This window comes from Lepidochelys olivacea, assembly GCF_965140295.1.
Source record: "Lepidochelys olivacea isolate rLepOli2 genome assembly, chromosome: 2".
In the NCBI taxonomy this organism is placed as follows: domain Eukaryota; kingdom Metazoa; phylum Chordata; order Testudines; family Cheloniidae; genus Lepidochelys; species Lepidochelys olivacea.
Window position 1 is genome coordinate 253,907,724 of NC_140412.1, and position 18,868 is coordinate 253,926,591.

Consider the following 18,868-nt stretch of genomic DNA (forward strand, 5'->3'; position numbering starts at 1 on the left):
TTTACCATCAATAAATGGTCTTTGTATCCTTAATAGTCCATCTGCTTGAGAAAGCAGTGAAAACACATCTTACTGTACATGTAGGTAACTGGAGAAAATGGTTTTGGAAAGTGAGGGCAGCAGCCTAGATTGGGGCAATTGAGGAGTGGACTTGATGATAGAAATCTCTGGATCTGAGCTGGTATTGGTCTCTGGATCGCAAACAATGCTGACAGACTGATCAGAAGGGTCAAAGACAGAAGATATTTTGTTTCTGTAGCTAAGATGAGAATGCCTTCTCTTGTTTAGCTTGTGAAATGTACATCTAGATATATTAAGCAAACAATTTATTTTGTTAATTCCATTTTCTCCCTGTTTTTAATAAATCTTGTTTTAAGATAACTGTTGCATGGGTAATTTCACAAACATCCCCAAACAGAACAGGGTACTCTTGTATTCTCCAAGGAGTGATGCTGAAGGATAAAAAGAAAAGGAGTACTTGTGGCACCTTAGAGACTAACCAATTTATTTGAGCATAAGCTTTCGTGAGCTACAGCTCACTTCATCGGATGCATACCGTGGAAACTGAAGCAGACATTATATACACACAGAGATCATGAAACATGAGATCATGAGAAAACCTGGATTTGTGCTGGAAATGGCCCAACTTGATGATCACTTTAGATAAGCTATTACCAGCAGGACAGTGGGGTGGGAGGAGGTATTGTTTCATGATCTCTGTGTATATAATGTCTGCTGCAGTTTCCACGGTATGCATCCGATGAAGTGAGCTGTAGCTCACGAAAGCTCATGCTCAAATAAATTGGTTAGTCTCTAAGGTGCCACAAGTACTCCTTTTCTTTTTGCGAATACAGACTAACACGGCTGTTACTCTGAAACCTGAAGGATAAATGTTTCTGGAACCCACAACCACCACTTAGAGAGCATGGGCAGACATATCTGCTTCCAAAGAGCTGTGTTGCCATCAGGCTGTGGTGAGCAAACACAATGGCGAGAAGCCAAAGGATGAAGGGGAGGGCAGGAGTCAGAGTGGGTGGGTGCCAGCAGACCCTCAGCAGAACAGGTTCTTGGAAGGCTTCCAGCTGAAAATACTGCAGAGACAGCTTCACTCATGTAGTTTCATTTCTTCTGGTGCACACTGGGGCTCGAAGCCAGAAGTGCAAAATGAGAAAAGGAAAAATGTATATCTATCTCTACCTGATCATTTCAGAGCTTTGCAAAAGGTTGAGTTTCTGTTTAGTTTGCTAAGCTGCTGAGGGATTGAAGGATGAACAGGAGAGAAGTGGTGGTCATTGAACCACTGTGTTCTTGCAAGGCAGATGTAACAGAAGACCTAATGGGTCTGATTTTCCAATAAAGCCAACAACCTGATCACCCTTTGTGCATGCAAACTACTTGTGAACTATCACCAGCCATGGGTTTAGCATGTGAAAACTCTATCCCCACTGATAAAAAGTTTCTAGTTTCTATGGTGAGATGGCAAAAGTTTTGGGAAATGTATTGGTGCTACTTCCTTTCAGTCCCAGAATGATGTGCGGGGAACATGGAAGGCATAACCCTGTGATTTTTTTTTTCAGTATATTAAATTTAGCAAGACTACAGAACTCCTCAGTCACAAATCTATTTAAAAGCAATATTCTGTCTGAAGTACATCTGAATTGTAACAGTCACATTTTGAACATATTTATAGTCATGTCTTCACAGGGCTTTCAAGGAGAAATTATGTACCCTAAAAATTTAAACAGTTTAATAACCCCAGTCATCAACAGAAAACGTGCAAACTTGAACTTTACATATCAAAGGGCCAGGCGTGGTCCAATACATTTTAAATGAAAGCATTTTAATCTGCCAAGACCTGTGAGCAGAGTGCTACTTCTCCTGCACCAGTTGATGATTTCCTATTATAGTTTGTGGACTGTAGCCCCTTGTTCATGTTTAGGGATTTGTGATATCAATAACTTTTACAGGAAAAATAGCCCCCGCAACACTTGGATCTGCCACATAAATGAAAACAAAACTGGGCCTGAATCCTGCATGTGGGTGACAGTTGCCCCCATGGCACATCCCACTGAAGCCAACAGAGTGCCATGTGGTCTACCCAGGTGCAGGAGCCTGCAGACTCTGGGTTCTAATTATTTTATTTTTAAAATAAACTACAATCTGGGCCAAAGTTTTCAAGTGGTTTCAACTCAGCACCCAGTTCTATACAGTTGGTATCCAGCTATCAGGGAGCCATGGGGGAAGACAGGTCACCAAAGCAGAGCCAGAGACTCTCCAAGGAGGATGGCCTTGCCTGCTAGCATATCCCTCAAGATCTGCAGTGTTTGGCAGCTGCATTGGGGCCCAGCCTGTGGAGGGGGGCAAAATGCATTACCAAAATATAACAATTTTGCAAAAACTGCATGGTTTGCTGAGTGGAATTCTCTTTGCATTTGGGAACCCTGGGTTCTACTTAAATTGTAAGCTCTTTGGGACTATCTTTGTATTCTGTGTTTGTACAGCACCTAGCACAGTTAGGTCCTCGTCCATGATTGGGGATCCTAAGAACTACTCAATGTCAATACTATAAATGTTAACTTAAGCCAGTGGAAGAATTTCTGTATTATTTATTTACAGAGAAATATCACTTTATGCCTTCCTGTGCTTTCTGAATTCAGCCATTGGTATGCCATGCATCTGGAACAATGTGTTATAACCTGGAATTAATGACAACTTATTCGATTTATCTCTTTCATAACATCTGCTGCAATTAAACTTTTAAAAGTCTACTGGAGATTTATTACCTTGTTGTAATATCATATGTTCATGCTAGAGAAAAACTTTAAATATTATTTTACACTATAAACTGTAGCGTTTTTCCCCTGGGGTCTTGTGTACGTGTGTTTTCTCCATACTTTTCCTGCCAGTTTTACTAAGTTGTTGTTTATTATTTGTATTGTAGTAGCACCTAGAGGACCCAGCCCCACTGAGACAAGTACCATATGAACACACAAAAGAAAGGCAGCAGATTTGCCAATTCCAAATTTTCAAAAGTAACATAAATAAATCAAAAAAATAAAACTTGTCTCCCCGCCACCCCCACTCCAAAATCATGAGATTGGCTTTAAAACCATAATTTAAATAAAAAAAAACCACTTATACTTTAGAATTCTTTTTATTTGCTTTCGGGCTTTTGAACCTTTCAGGTTGCAAGCTTTTTGCCACAGTTGGTGTGGGGGGCTGGGAACTTCCTTTAAAAGAAATAATTAAATCTGAGATTCTCACATGACTCCAGGAGCAGGGACTGGCAATGCTGAGACAGTCCATATCCTGCAGAGAACATAACAGCCATACGGGGTCAGACCAAAGGTACATCTAGCCCAGTGTCCTGTCTTCTGACAGTGGCCAATGCCAGGGGCTTCAGAGGGAATGAACAGACCAGGTCATCATCAAGTGACCCATCCTGTCACCCATTCCCAGCTTCTGACAATCTGAGTTAAGATAAGATTCAACCTCATAGGAGGGAGGGAGCACAAGGCAATGACAAGACAATTAAGATTTGACAAACAATGATGATCTAAGTTTCAAATACATTTGTGTTTATGCAAATATGTTCCCCACGGACAGTGGTGGATAAACACACCATGCCCAGGAGCCCTGGTCAATTTGGAGGCCCCCACAGGAGCGCTAGAACCTGTGTGAAAGTGGGGGGACACTGTTGCTGGAACTGTGGCCCTGCCCCTTGCTCCTCCTCTTCCCCTCAAGGGCCTACCCTCTGGCCAGGATGGAAGCCGGAGTCAGGCCATGGTAAGAGCTGTCCAGGGAGCCTGAGCCACTGTGGGGAGCTTGACCTTCCAACTGCCCTGATTGGGAGAATGTCCCACATCCCTGCCCCCCGAGGCATGCTACCCCGGGCAAGTGGAGGGTCCGGGGCTCCCCACAGCGGTCTGGGCTCCCTGGGTGGCTCTTACCATGGCCCGACTCCCACTTAGTCTGGCCAGGGGGTGGGGCCTTAGGGGGAAGAGGAGGAGCAGGAGGGGGAGCCCCATGGTGAGGGGGATGTGGGAGGCTCAAATGTTCTTTGTGCCCAGAACCCCAACAAATCTTAATCAGGCTCTGCCCACAGGCCATTCTCCCCCACATACTCAAACCTGAATTTGTACATTTGGCCAATGTTAAAGTTCAGAGTTTAAGGCCAGAAAGGACCATTAGATCATCCTGTCTGCCCTCCTGTGTATCACAGGCCACCAGCACCCGCACACTACAGCCAACGACTGAAATGAGACCAAAGTATTACAGCCCATAGGAGGGGGCTAAACTATCACATGCCACAGACAGAGTATAGAAGGCACTGAAGTGCACCAGTGCTCAAGGCCCCTGCAGTGGCAGGGAACTGATTAAGTGAGATATATCCAGACAATCCTGGCAAGTGACCCACACCCACATGCTGCAGAGGAAAGCAAAACCTCCCCAAGTCACTGCCAATCTGACATGCGGGAAAAATTCCTTCTGTCCCCACACATGTCCATCAATTAGACACTGATCAGGTGAGCAGTCAGTTTTAAGGACTCACTCCCTAGAATAAATATGCTTATTCCACAACACTAACCAAGGTCTGTGCAAGAGTCAACAAAACTTTATGGTCAGTGACATCAAAGGCTATTAACAGAAAAGTTGACCTTGTCCATCATTGGGGACGTGATCCAAAGCCCCCTGAAATCAACAGAAAGACACCCACAACCAAATTAGTGCAGTCTTCTTACTAAAAACCAGACTGAGAAAATCTAAGGTCCAGATTGCACCAAAGTTACCTCATCACTTTCTCAATAATCTTATGCAAAAAGGGATAATTGTGGAGATCACCAACATCAAGAGATGGATAGACAGTGGAAGATGTTGAATATTGTTAAAATTACAAGCTTTAACTTTAAACTTTAAATTCTAAGGGGTTTGTGGTCCTTTTTACAGCCTAGGGGGAGCATGCGATCTATCCTCAGCACTCAGTCTGCAAAAGAGGCAGTCTGGGGCAACATAGGTTGAGTTGTGCTTTTCTGCCTTAGGTAGCAGCCTCCTATGTCTCTCCCTGTATTTGATCGCTGTGCAGTAGATTTCTGAATTTTAAGAAATAAAGTAGTGTTACATTGCAACCCTTCAGGAAGAATATTTATATTTCATTTCTAACTCTCTAGATTTATGCCATGAACATGACAGACAGATTTGCAGCCAATCTTCATGAATTAGTTTCCACCCAAGAAATAAGATTAAGGGCCTAGTTCTGTGCTGCCTGGCAACTTAAGTCATTTATGTAGAAAACTGCATGGAACTTGGCAGGACGAACACAGTTTGCAGGAGGGAAGAGATTGGAGAGGCACCAGGAAGTCAGTCCATTTGCCCATGGCTGGCATCTCTGTAAATAGTTCTCTTAATGAAGAGCCAGTTTAGTTCAAGAAACATGGAGTCCCCTTATGTTATTACCTAGCATGCAGTACATGAAACGATATGCACTTGTGCAAAGTGAATATAAATCACAACCACTCTGATGTGGCAGTGTACCTGGATATTAGTGACTGCCTAAGGCACAAAGCAGTGAAGAGCTAAGCTTGAAATGTTTGCAAAGTGATCAGAGTAATGTATTAAATGCCAACATTATCTAACTGTACTAGATCAACATTTTGTTACTAATGAACAAAATTAACTATTCATACAAACATTTAATATTTGAAATTTTATTAATTCATTTTCCATATATTGATTTTCTCTCATCTGGAAAAGGCAGTATGGTTCAGCTGGCAACACTTTCCTCTTTTGGCTGGATAATTGTGGGTCCAAGTCCCACACAAGGATTTGGGATTGTACCTAAATGCAGTGCTATTCTAAGGATAGTCTACTATTGAAAGATATAGGTAATACAAGACTTCAGGTCAGATGTCATATCAAGATCCGGATCCCACAGTCATGTCTTTAGTGGCAATCTTGGTTGCAATTAAAAAAAAACAAAAAAAATGGATAACTGCAATATTCTAAAGCTATATTCCATCAGATTCTATTATACAAAGCTGTGTGACTTACCGATGAGCACAACTGTGCTTCTTGCCCACAGTGTCTAGATGTTGATGTAGTAGGAACTGCAACCAACTATCATAGTTAGGTATGACCAAGTGCCTGCATAAATTTATCCATGACTAACTTTTGTACACAAATATTCTATGTGCATGTAAAAGTCCACTATATCCATGAATACATGCTAACTGCATTAAGTAACTGGCCATGAAAATGTCTGATTTGCACATGCACATGGGGTATTTGTGCTCACACATGTATCTGTGCAAGCACACACTCCTAATTTTAACAGTCTCACCCGTCTCTTACTCCTATATCAGACAACATGATTAAATATGTAGGGGGAGGCTTGCAAAAGAAAGTTGGAAATGTGACTCCATTGGCTTCCCCATGATTTCCAGAGCCAAGATGCCCTCATTTTTGTTTGCCCCAGCCTATTACACAAATCTTTTCTGCCATTGCTCCCCTCCATCTATCTGCCACCAGACTAATTTCTGTCTCTTTGCACAATCTAGGCCCTGCTAGTGGGAGGACCTTCTCTGCATCCCCTGTTCTTATGCACAGCCTTCCTGTATCCCTCCCGCTCACTGCTTTTTTCCATGGATGTAACAAGCTCCCTCAAAAAAAATCCAGTCACCCCACCATCACCTTATTCTCCTTAAACCCTCTTATACCATGCTGCTGCCAGTCTAGGGCAGCTGGGGAGCTATACTATGAATACAGCTAGCCAATGTGATTGGTCATATTATTGTTACATCATCTTCCCCACCCCTTATTCATTTGTCTGTTTCATCCACCTGTGGCATCTTGTCTTCAGTCAAGATTGTAAACTCTTTGGGGCTAGGGCTGTGTCTTGCTGTGCCTGTAACACAGTGGGGCCGTGGTCCCAGCCTGGAGCACCTAGGAGCTAATGGAATATAAATAATATTAATAGTTGCCTAAACCATCTATTTTCAAATCTCAGCAGAAAGCATTATTCTTCTCTTGCCTGCAGCTCTTAATTTGTCTCTGCCTCTGCCATTACTTACAATTTAATGCTCTGGCTGTTATTTAACTCTGCAAAGCGTGCAGTTTATATGAGAGATGGGATACAAATTCAACTTGGTTATGGTGTTACCGTAAAGAACTAAATAAGAAAAAGCCCTAAGATTAATTTTGATCTGTTTTCAAATCATAACAGGAAAAACAGTTTAAAAATCAGGGAAAATACATTTCTCTTGGTAGGAGTCAAAATAAAACAAACCAAACATGTTTCCAACCCACTTACTAGCTGCTGTTAGTCAAGGGCTTGGAAGATTAAAAGCGCCTGGAAGTGCTGAAATGTGATCCAAGTGCTATTCATGCCCAGTATGGAAGAGTGCCTTCCCCCTACACTGTCTCCTACCTGAAAATTATGGCTCAGGCTTCTAAAAAAGCTTTTCTGTAGGTATTTTAGGTGATCAGAGCTCCAGGTTGTTAGGATATAGATATTCAGGCCTGTCTGTAAAGGCCTATACTCTAAGAATTTAGGTGTATTCTTATCACTTGGCTAGTGATAGAGGTATAAAAGAAAGAATCAAAATCACTGTCTGCTGGTGTAAGGGCCTTCTCTTACTGTGACAGTCTGAGGCCCTGTTCTTAGGCTAAGGCCTTTGGCTAAGCAGCAGAGGCAGCCATAAGCTGGGAAGCGAAGGGTCACATCCTCACATTCCAAACTAGTCACATTGAAATAAGGTGCTATTGGGCTGTTAGGCACTATCAGGACAGGATTGTATTCCTATCACCTCCAGAGAAAGGGAAGTGCCTAGAAAATGTAAAAGGAAACTTAGTTTGATAGCATCCTGTCTGGCAAGAACTCACTTATCAATAGCTGGGATGTGAAATCCTCACTTCTGTATTGTCTTGTCATTATAGTTCCCACTTTGCTGTTGTTTGTCTGTATAATCTCTGTCTGGTTCTGTGATTGTTCCTGTCTGCTGTATAATTAATTTTGCTGGGTGTAAACTAATTAAGGTGGTGGGATATAATTGGTTACATAATCATGTTACAATATGTTAGGATTGGTTAGTTAAATTTCAGGAAAATGATTGGTTAAGGTATAGCTAAGCAGAACTCAAGTTTTACTATATAATCTGTAGTCAATGAGGAAGTGATGGGGGTGGGGGTGGGGGTGTGGGCATGTGGGTGTGTGAGATGGGAACAGGGAATGGGGGTAAGAAAATTGGAATCATGTTTTGCTGAAGGGGGAAATGGGAACAGGGAATGGGAGTAAGGAAGTTGGAATCATGCTTGGCTAAGGGCAGGAATGGGAACAGGGACACAGGTGTAAGGCTCTGTGGTGTCAGAGCTGGGAAGGAGGATACTAAGGAAGGAAACTGGAATCATGCTTGCTGGAAGTTCACCCCAATAAACATCGAATTGTTTGCACCTTTGGACTTCGGGTATTGTTGCTCTCTGTTCATGTGAGAAGGACCAGGGAAGTAAGTGGGTGAAGGAATAAGCCCCCTAACACAGGTGACAAATATAACCTCAGAAGTACCCTGTGGTTTAGCAGCCTTCCGAGCTCCCACCTAAGAGCATCAGCGAGCAGCAGGTGTGCGTTGGAGAGGTCTTGCCTTTACAATCATCATAATTACCAAGCATTACACCAACATTTGCTGGTGGCAGAAATCGCTCAGGTGTGGGGGGAGGGGGTGAACCCCGGCTGCTTTGCAGTCAAGCAAATAACTTGTCCATTTAAAACCGTCCCAACTCCAATCTACCGGCTGCGAATGACACTGCCGCCTGGGGGAGCCTCTCCAAGCTGGCCCCGAGCTGCGGCTTTCTCAGCCAGCAGCGGGGCAAAGAATGGGGGAGTGTAACGACCCTGCAGCGTGCACGGGAGGCTCAACTCCTCCAGGGGGCGCCCTGGACTGGGCTGCAGTTTCACGCACCGAGCGGGAGGGGGGAGCACATAGCAGCGTGCTCCGCCCTTCCGACTTAAAGACACAGAGCCTGACCCCCCAAAGCCGCCTGTCTTACCGGGTCCGCGTGCCTGAGCGCCTGCCCCCTCCCCCCCCCGGGGTGCAAAGGAGCCGCTCGGACAGTGACTTAGGACACGCTGGAGATGGCAGCGCGATGCAGCCTGTTGAGGGCTTGGATGCCCCTTGGGCACAGCTCCCCGGCTGCGGCGCTGGTGTCAGAGACCCGGGAAAATAAGATCAGTTGCTGATTTATGGTGCAGGACGGCGCGACGGGCCACACAAAGTGCACGTGGGCAAGGAAGCAGCAGAACTCTCAGAAGCCAGCCACGTCTCACCCGTGCTCTAAGAAAAGGCTGTGCATTAAATCCCAATCTGATGCCTTTTGGGGGATTCCCTGGTCTCTCTCTTCGCGGGATTTCCCCCCACGCACACCCCCCCCCCAATTTTGATCCCGCTGCTCCCTTTTTTTAAGGACACACACAGTATGCCACGGGGAAATGCTGAGCTGGAGACTTCACAAATGCACAAACGCTGGGGCTGCTAACACGGCTGTTACTCTGAAACCTGTTTTGAATGGAGTAATTCACCTCTCACCATTCACCACCTCTCTATACATCACCCTCAGCTTTAAGCTGACTCTCCTTTTTCATGCCGCGGGAGGAGGGGGAAAGAATGCCATTTGCATTGTAATTTGTGGCTCGCTGAAACAGTGAAACTGCATCCTGGAGATTCATGTATTCTTCCATTTTATGATTCTAGCTGAGCTGCTCCTGGCTCCTGTATTTAAGACAGAATCAAGTTCGCATAATGCTCACCCGCTAGCAAAGTTCCCTTCCCAGGCACACCATAGCACAATGGAGCTACCGGCTACTAATCAGCGAAACAAAGCAAGGATACCGAGCTCACAGAAAAGTTTCTCCCTACACAATGCACTAAAGGAGGCTCCCTCCGTCTGCACAGCCTGGATCAAAAAGCAGCAACTGCACAAAACACGCACCCTCTGTTGAGCTCTTGGTTCAGGTACACTTGAGAGGTCAGTGAACAGGGAGGTTTGTGATTGCAGGGAGCATTGGATGGAAGGACACCTACCAGCTTGCTGACGGCTGTGGCTGCTGTGGAGAAGGAGGTGGTCACCTTCTCGTGAGCCGAAATCAACACGGACATTGTGGCAAAGCAGGAGAGAGAGAGAGATCCCCTTCCCAGTTAGATCAACAGTCCCTCTCTTCCATGCCCTCCTCCCCAGCCAAAGAGTCCGCTCTTCCCTCCTCTGGTCGTCAGGAAATCAAACCCAGGGAAGACAGCATCTTGCCATCCCCCTGCTCAGAGACTGATGGATCCTCAAAATGAAATCTCCGTTCCTCCCCATTCAGGAAAACCGTCCTCTTTTCACTCGGTGATCTCGTGTGTTGAAGCGGGCAGCGCTGGTCCAATTTTCCAGAGTCACACCAAGGCAAATCTGACTTGAACCCTTCACCCCAACTTGGAGCTGCAAAAGCTCCTAGGGTGTGTTTTCTTCTCTTCTTCCCACGCCCAGCTGTCTTCCACCAGCCCAGTGTGGTTTACTGTTTGGGTGCGATAAGGCACGAATAATATTTATGCGGTTGCCTCGCCTGTCCTAAGTTATATCAGCTCTCAGGAAGAGAGAGCCCCTGTGGCTCCGCAGAATATACCATTTTATTTATGTTGCACTCACCTACCTTAATATTGAACTCCGTATTTAAATCAGACAACAAATCAATGCTACGTGAGGGAGGGGAAGAAAGACAGCAGGAAGTCTTCAGCTTTCCTCCCAAAACACAGTAGTAGGAAGGACAAGAAAAAAATTGCTGATGAAAGTGGAATAAGAGCATCCTAGCAAACTGCATGCCAAACTTATCTCTGGAAAATAATCACCTTCCAATCCTATTGTTCCTAGTGTGCATTAAAATAAATGTGCCCAAAAAGAAGGGAGGGAATTAAGTAGACAATATTCGATTGAGCTTGAATTTGTCTAGAAGATTTGGAATTTAAAAAGTTTCTTTGAACTGAGTCCCCCACTCTGAACAAAGTTATTTATTGGAATGTGCAATACATTAACAATGCCTAATTATCTGAAGGTTAGGTTGCAAGAATGAGCATCTCAGACTTATCAAGGAAACACAGATGAGCTTTAAAGAGCCACATAATGTATCTGATGGCATTTTCCATTTATTTTTATGATTTTCTCCCCAGATTGGACTGAAATTCACATAAACACTGTACAATGAGATAATGGTTTAGCTGTTACAAAGCCACAGAAATCACCATGCAAATGCAATAGATTCATGGGACAGATCCTTCAGTCACCCTTGACTACAATGGGAGTTTTGACTCAATGAGCTCTACAGGATCAGGTCCATTTCATCTGTGTGTTTAAGAATGTAAATAACACAAATTGAAAGCATCATCACTTGTCAATAGTGATTGTCTAGCTGTCCTTTATTTGCCTCTGCTGTTGGTGACGCTTGCACATTGGCCTGTCTCTCTAAAGCTGTTCTTGTCTTTAATGCCTTTTTGTACTTCCCCAAAGCAGTACAAAATTAGAAAAAACAAAAACCACATTTTCTCTCTGACACTTCCCAAGGCACAAACCCACTACAGACACCTTGTCCTACAAGAATGTAATGTCTCTAAAACAGATCACCCAAAAAAGGTGAACTGATATTAAAGACACATTTTTAGTACAGTTAGTGCAATACAAAGAAAGCCTTCACACTTTCTAAAAATGAATGCTGCTAAAGACAGAACAGAGCTGGGAATATTCAGTTTGTCTAGTTATGCCTAGATAAGGTTGATCAAGGCTAACCAAATCAGACCAAACCAAAATCAAGCTTTGCTTGTTTGTGAAATGCTCTGTGCTACTACAGCACATCCTGGGTGGCTATTGCATCACACTGAAAAATTATACAGTGGACTCAATTCTGAAGTCCTTATTCAGAGCCTAACTATACTTGCAATCTACCTTACTCCTTGAGTGGTCCCTGAAACCTGTGAAACTGATCCCAGAATAAAGGTACTGTATTATTCAGCAGGTGAATGCCTGACCCCATTGTAATCAAGAGCAATTTTGCCATTGACTTCAATGGAGCCAGGATTTCATTCTCCACCAGGTAAGGGTTATAAAATTAGGTCTCCAATCTTTTTTTCAGGCAAACAGATATTCAAGTAAATGAGAGTTTTCGACTGAGTAAAGATGGCAGGATTGGACTCTAATGCAACCACATACAGGGCCTGAACCTGCACTGTTGAGAGTTTTTGCATGGACCTTAAGTGGGAGCAGGGTAGATCACTGAGACACAGAGGCCCACTGGTGGTTCATTACTCTGTATCAGCAACTCTTGCCAGGTCTGGCAAACTCACTACACCTAACTTGTCACCATCATGGAGTTTAGCCAAGAAGACTCTTGAAATATATCAAATGAAAACCAATGACACTAGGGTTACTAATATCTTTGTGAAACATTTGAATTAACACTGTATAAGGAATTATGGATACTTACTGATATCATGCTTTAAAAGTCTGAAACCAGACACAGGGAGAAACAGGTTCTCCTCCAGACAAGAAGGAAGGCAGTTATCTTCCTAAAAAGAAAGGAGTACTTATGGCCACAAGTCCTCCTTTTCTTTTTGCAGATACAGACTAAACAGGGCTGCTACTCTGAAACCAGTTATCTCCCTGCCTCTAATGTAAATTAAGCATTAGAAAACCAAACACAAAGGAAGCTGTATTTGCATATAAGTCAACAGGAAAAGTCAGGTTGACCTGGGGGGAAGTGGGGAGGAGAGAGAATGTGAAATTAGCCTTGGATGACACTGGAAACTAAAACCAGAATGGGAGTTGTCTAGCCTCACAGGCCATAACAATGAGTTTGGAGGAGATTTAAGGAGAAATAAAATGTATGTTGTTTTCCATTTCACCGAGGAACACTCCTGGCAGAGGGGAATGATTCGTGAAAGATCTGGAACCTGGTTTGACTGAAAATCAGCAAACTCTGCAAAAGGACTTAAGAGGGTGAGAAAACTGCTTTAGCCAAAGAGATTGTATAGTAGCTTGCTAAAGTTATGCTTAGTCAGATTATGCTTTTGTTTTATTTGTAATCAACTCTGTTCCCATTACACTTACTCAGTATCACTTACATCACTCCTCACTGTATTTTCCACTGAATGCATCTGATGAAGTGAGCTGTAGCTCACGAAAGCTTATGCTCAAATAAATTGGTTAGTCTCTAAGGTGCCACTAGTACTCCTTTTCTTTTATCTCTACCTTTGTTAATAAACTTTTGTTTTATCGTAAGTAGCTCTCAGTGCTTTAATATGAAGCAAAGAATGAACTCTTAGTTTAATCAGACAAGCTGGTGTTTACACTGTCTTTTTGGAGATAGTGAATTTGGTAATTTCTGTGAGTGCCCAGTGATAGGAACTGGATACGCCTAGGGAATGCTCTTCCAGGAGGCCCAGGAACTAGGGTGCACCAAGTGTTATCTGCAAGGCAAAGTAAAGGCTAACAGACTGGGGTGACAAAGAGCGGTCATCCAGTTTAGCTCCACAAATCTCTCTTTTGCTAAGGCAAAGGGGTAAGAAGGTTGTTCACAGTTCTGGGTGCCCTGAGAAAGTGTCTCAATCATATACATATGCCGCAGTACAGAGTAAAAAAGTTCCTGAGCCTTTTGCAAAGTGTGTAACATGCAAAATCCCAGCAGCAACATATTGTGCGCAAGATAAATCATTTTTAGAATCTTTAAGGAAACAGATTTAGCCAGGCCTGGTAAGTATCAAGAATGCTCACCCAAAATGAACCCAAACTTTGGAGAATCCCTCATATCTGTAAGTACCCAAAACAGTATTAACAGGACGTTTTTATAGTTATGAATGAATGAGGGCATTTACTGCCCAAATGCGTTAAAAATGTTTTCAATGACCAGGTGTCTGTGGTTTATAACAGGGCACACGTCGTTGAATGAGCACTCAGGGTAATTGGTTTCAGAGTAGCAGCTGTGTTAGTCTGTATCCACAAAAAGAAAAGGAGGATTTGTGGCACCTTAGAGACTAAAATTTATTTGAACTTAAGCTTTCGTGAGCTACAGCTCACTTCATCGGATGCATTCAGTGGAAAATACAGTGGGGAGATTTATATACACAGAGAACATGAAACAATGGGTGTTACCATACACACTGTAAGGAGAGTGATCACTTAAGATGAGCTATTACCAGCAGGAGAGCGGGGGGTGGGGGAGGTGGGGGGGAAGAGGAAACCTTTTGTAGTGATAGTCAAGGTGGGCCATTTCCAGCAGTTGACAAGAACGTCTGAGGAACAGCGGGGCGGGGAAGGGGAATAAACATGGGGAAATAGTTTTACTTTGTGTAATGACCCATCCACTCCCAGTCTTTATTCAAGCCTAAGTTAATTGAATCCAGTTTGCACATTAATTCCAATTCAGCAGTCTCTTGTTGGAGTCTGTTTTTGAAGTTTTTTGTTGAAGAATTGACACTTTTAGGTGTGTAATCGAGTGACCAAAGAGATTGAAGTGTTCTCCGACTGGTTTTTGAATGTTATAATTCTTGACGTCTGATTTGTGTCCATTTATTCTTTTACGTAGAGACTGTCCAGTTTTGCCAATGTACATGGCAGAGGGGCATTGCTGGCACATGACGGCATATATCACATTGATAGATGTGCAGGTGAACAAGCCTCTGATAGTGTGGCTGATGTGATTAGGCCCTATGATGGTGTCCCCTGAATAGATATGTGGACACAGTTGGCAACGGGCTTTGTTGCAAGGATAGGTTCCTGTGTTAGTGTGTTTGTTGTGTGGTGTGGTGTGTGGTTGCTGGTGGTATTTGCTTCAGGTTGGGGGGCTGTCTGTAAGCAAGGACTGGCCTGTCTCCCAAGAGCTGTGAGAATGATGGTTCGTCCTTCAGGATAGGTTGTAGATCCTTGATGAAGCGTTGGAGAGGTTTTAGTTGGGGGCTGAAGGTGATGGCTAGTGGCGTTCTGTTATTTTCTTTGTTGGCCTGTCCTGTAGTAGGTAACTTCTGGGTACTCTTCTGGCTCTGTCAATCTGTTTCTTCACTTCCGCAGGTGGGTATTGTAGTTGTAAGAATGCTTGATAGAGATCTTGTACGTGTTTGTCTCTGTCTGAGGGGTTGGAGCAAATGCGGTTGTATCATAGAGCTTGGCTGTAGACAATGGATCGTGTGGTGTGGTCTGGATGAAAGCTAGAGGCATGTAGGTAGGCATAGCGGTCAGTAGGTTTCTGGTATAGGGTGGTGTTTATGTGACCATCGCTTATTAGCACCGTAGTGTCCAGGAAGTGGATCTCTTGTGTGGACTGGTCCAGGCTGAGGTTGATGGTGGGATGGAAATTGCTGGAAATTGCTTACTCAGAGTAAGCACTTTCACAGCCACATTAACTTGTCATGAATAAATTTGTTCAACTTTATGGCACTAGCGAGAGAGTATGTTATACGCTAGATTAGACACACAAACACTATGGTGATGGGTGTCAAGCTGTCTGGAGTGGCTAAACAGTATGAGGAAGTATAACCTCAGGGAAGGCTTTAAGAAGCAGGGCACAAATCCCAAACTTCTTGTGAGTTCCATACTTACAGATTTCACCAAGTACCAAGTATCCTCAGGCACTATAACAACCTAACCATGGAGTCACAGACAGCCCCTGGGGGTACTCCGATCTATCTTGGCACCCAAGCAAGCTTTCCTTTGTGAAAGATGGTCCCTTACACTAAAAATCACAATCATATTCCCAATCCCAAAGGACAAGTCACTTACCCCAGGTCAACTGTACCTCAGATCTCACACCAAAGACAACACTGTAGCCAATCCTATAATAAACCATCTAAGATTTATTAACTAAGAAAAGGAAATAAGAGTTATTTACAAAGTTAAAGCAGGTAAACATACATACACAAATGAGTTATAGTCTTAGGTTCCAAAAGGTGATAGAAGCTCCTGTAATATGCAAGCTCTATATGTCCTTTAGGGCTAACCCAGGCTAAGCTGGTTGGGGATCATTTGCTTATGCTTAGAAATCTTGTTCTCCCAAGGACCAAGCAGCAAAGAGACCCTCACTATAAAAAGACAAAAAGTGGGGGAATGTAGTAGGAAGAGAGATCCAGTGGTCATTGGGCGGTTTGCTCGAGCTCTGCGGTGTCGGCTGTCTGCGGAGAGCTGAGGCAGCACACACATGCAGCCGAACATCTAACCACAGAGCCTATGTACCTTGGCATGAGTTAGCACCTGGTCTGCCAGTGTCACAATGGGCTCACAAGAAACATCTAGATAGATTAAACAAGATCTTTTGACAGTGTTTCCCTCTGAGTCTGGGGCTGCTTTCATTGAAGTCCGTGGAAAAATCATATTATAAGCCCTTTATGAGCAGACAAACACCTTATTTGTACGCTTCTGTTGGAATTTCTGTGGTCCCTGCTCATCTTCATTTGCAATTGTTGGTATTTGTTTGATGTTTGGCTTTTATAATGCAAACTTCCCTGGTAGAATTGGTTTAGCCCAATTATAAGACAATACAGATTTTGTTAATTTATTCAGTAATCAATATGTAAGTGTCATGGGCTCAGATTTCCCCTTTATAATGGGCATCAAGAAATGGGGCATGTAAAATCTCCTTCATCAAACATTTCTTTTTTTTCTGTACATCGTTAAAAATCTTAGATTCATGTACTCTTATGATGGGTATGCACTTTGCCAAGGGACTCTTGTGGCAGCAAAGCATTGCCAGGTAGTCACGGCCTTGTCCTCTATGCCAGCCATGTGAATGATGATGGCATAGGCTTTCCTTCCTACAGTGGCTCTCTGCCACTTAAGGATCCCCTCCACAGGGGAGATCCTCCTGGGCTGGCTATCACCAGGACTCTTGGCTGCAAGGCTTCTTTCTGTTCTTCTTTATACTGCTCACTTTGTCTCTTTCCACAGCCACACACACAGGGCCTGAGTTTAATCTCACACAGATGTGCATCAGGCCCCCAGAATTTTTAATCATACTGTGTAGAAGCTAATGAGATCCCTTTGGTCTGGTTGCCTGGATGAGTCACCAGAATAGCTCTGCATCCCCACGCAGGGTTCCAAAGCCTGACACCCTGGTGTTATTTGACTTTTATTTTTATATTAGAGTCTGATTCTTGGGAGAATGGACTATTTCATGTTTCAAAATGGTAAAATTCTTCTCTTAGATGAAAATTAGTCATGTGATGAGTTTGGAATCCCAGAGAAACTTCCCTTGAAGATGTTATCACTTGCCTTGGACAAAATGAGAGCCAGTATGAAACAGAGGACACACCAGACACTGTTTTTGTACAGCGCCTAGGATTCAGCGGGTCCAGATTCATGACTGGGGCTACTAAGTGTTACCACAGTACAAATAACTGAACTAGCATCTAACTAAGGAGAAGACCACATATCTTGATACCCAACTCACCACTGGAGACGACAAGTTCCTCATCACATTTAGCATCATTCTCAGAAGTATTGTCTAATATGCCAAGATTCTGAGAAATAGGTAGTACCAGTGTGCAATGGTTAATAACACAAGTGTTCTTGCTTTCAGATTCATATGAGAAAATACTTGTAATTCAAGAAAACTTCTGTGTAATTTGAATATTTGGAATATTAGGCTGTATAGATCAATACTAGCTTCTGATAGAAAATGAGAGCCATGCACTAGACAGCAACTTGCTCTGCTGACTAATGAGGGATGAGAACAATGAGTATATTTCTTGTCCAATGTATAGTATACAGGGAATGCTTCCCAATTTAGCTTGATGCTTACATTCTGAGGTGATCAGGGCAGATTTTGCATAAGCAGACTTTCAGAGTAAAATGTAATGGACAAAAGTCTTTAGTGTATTCTGTTACACGCCTCTGAAGTTACATCAGTTATTCAAAGATTGATCAGCTGGTAGCAGTTTAAAGCTATAGCCTGTGGGAATCACACATTTGAATTTGGTGAGAATAAACGAAATGTTTAATGAGTAACATCTTACATACAGGTGATGCTGTAAGATCTTCCTAACTAAATGTTTGTTTCCTTCTCAGTATCCCTTTGAAAAGGGATCCCATTTACCATAGTAAAGTTATTTATCCTTGATGTATACATTTTAGTACTGTAAATACAGACCTTTCTGATCTGGAAGTGAGGACATATTCAAAAGTAAAACACATAACACCATGAAAACATCTGGTAAGTAAAATTCAACATCTGTTCTAGATCATATGCTATCCACAGCAAAGCAAAAGCAGCTTCTGTTAGGTATCTAATCATTCCATATTTTGTATGCTTAGGTATCTAATCAGCTGCTTTTAATAGGTGTGTAACATTTTACTAGTAGTATTATCAAAATTGTATTAACTTGTCCCTGGGTTGCAATAAGAAGAGAGAGAGCAAGCTCACGTTACTTAATGTTTCTCATGTGCTTGGAAGATGTGAAGTGCTAGGTTTCCTCATTATTAAGGCACCTACAATTTCAATAGAAAGTCCCCAAACCACCAGGTCTATCAGTTGTGCTGGCTGGCATAGACATAAAACAACTTTACAATGTGTAAGGCTAAATTAATCTCCACATAAATGGGCACAATTATTATTATTGGTTCCAACCGTGATCAAGTTTGCATTGTGCTAGGCACTGTGTAGACAAAATAGTAAGGAATACTCCCTCCCTAAGAACTGAGTCTCCTTATACCACAACCACATATGGCCCGATGTCTACATGTATTTTAATCTCTTCACTGATGTGAATTCTTGCAGCAATAATTAATACTAATACAGACCTGCCTAGTAACTCTTTTTATCCCTATAATGCTCAGAGGGAAACTGAGGCATAGAGATTAAGGGCAATAT

The 18,868-nt window shown here is 43.0% G+C and overlaps 1 protein-coding gene across 4 annotated transcripts in view; it reads right to left on the reverse strand.

The window, feature by feature from the left end:
- DPP6 (dipeptidyl peptidase like 6) overlaps positions 1–18,868 on the reverse strand; it is a 787,036-nt gene that overhangs the window by 633,635 nt on the left and 134,533 nt on the right. Inside the window, exon 1 of one of the 4 annotated variants that reach the window (XM_084618425.1) lies at positions 10,071–10,442. The exons of the other annotated variants lie outside the window; for them this stretch is intronic. Coding sequence (XP_084474551.1) covers positions 10,071–10,145 — 75 coding nt within the window. The 5' untranslated portion in view covers positions 10,146–10,442. Of the gene's footprint in view, positions 1–10,070; positions 10,443–18,868 lie in introns of those variants that run through there. 4 annotated transcript variants of the gene reach the window in all.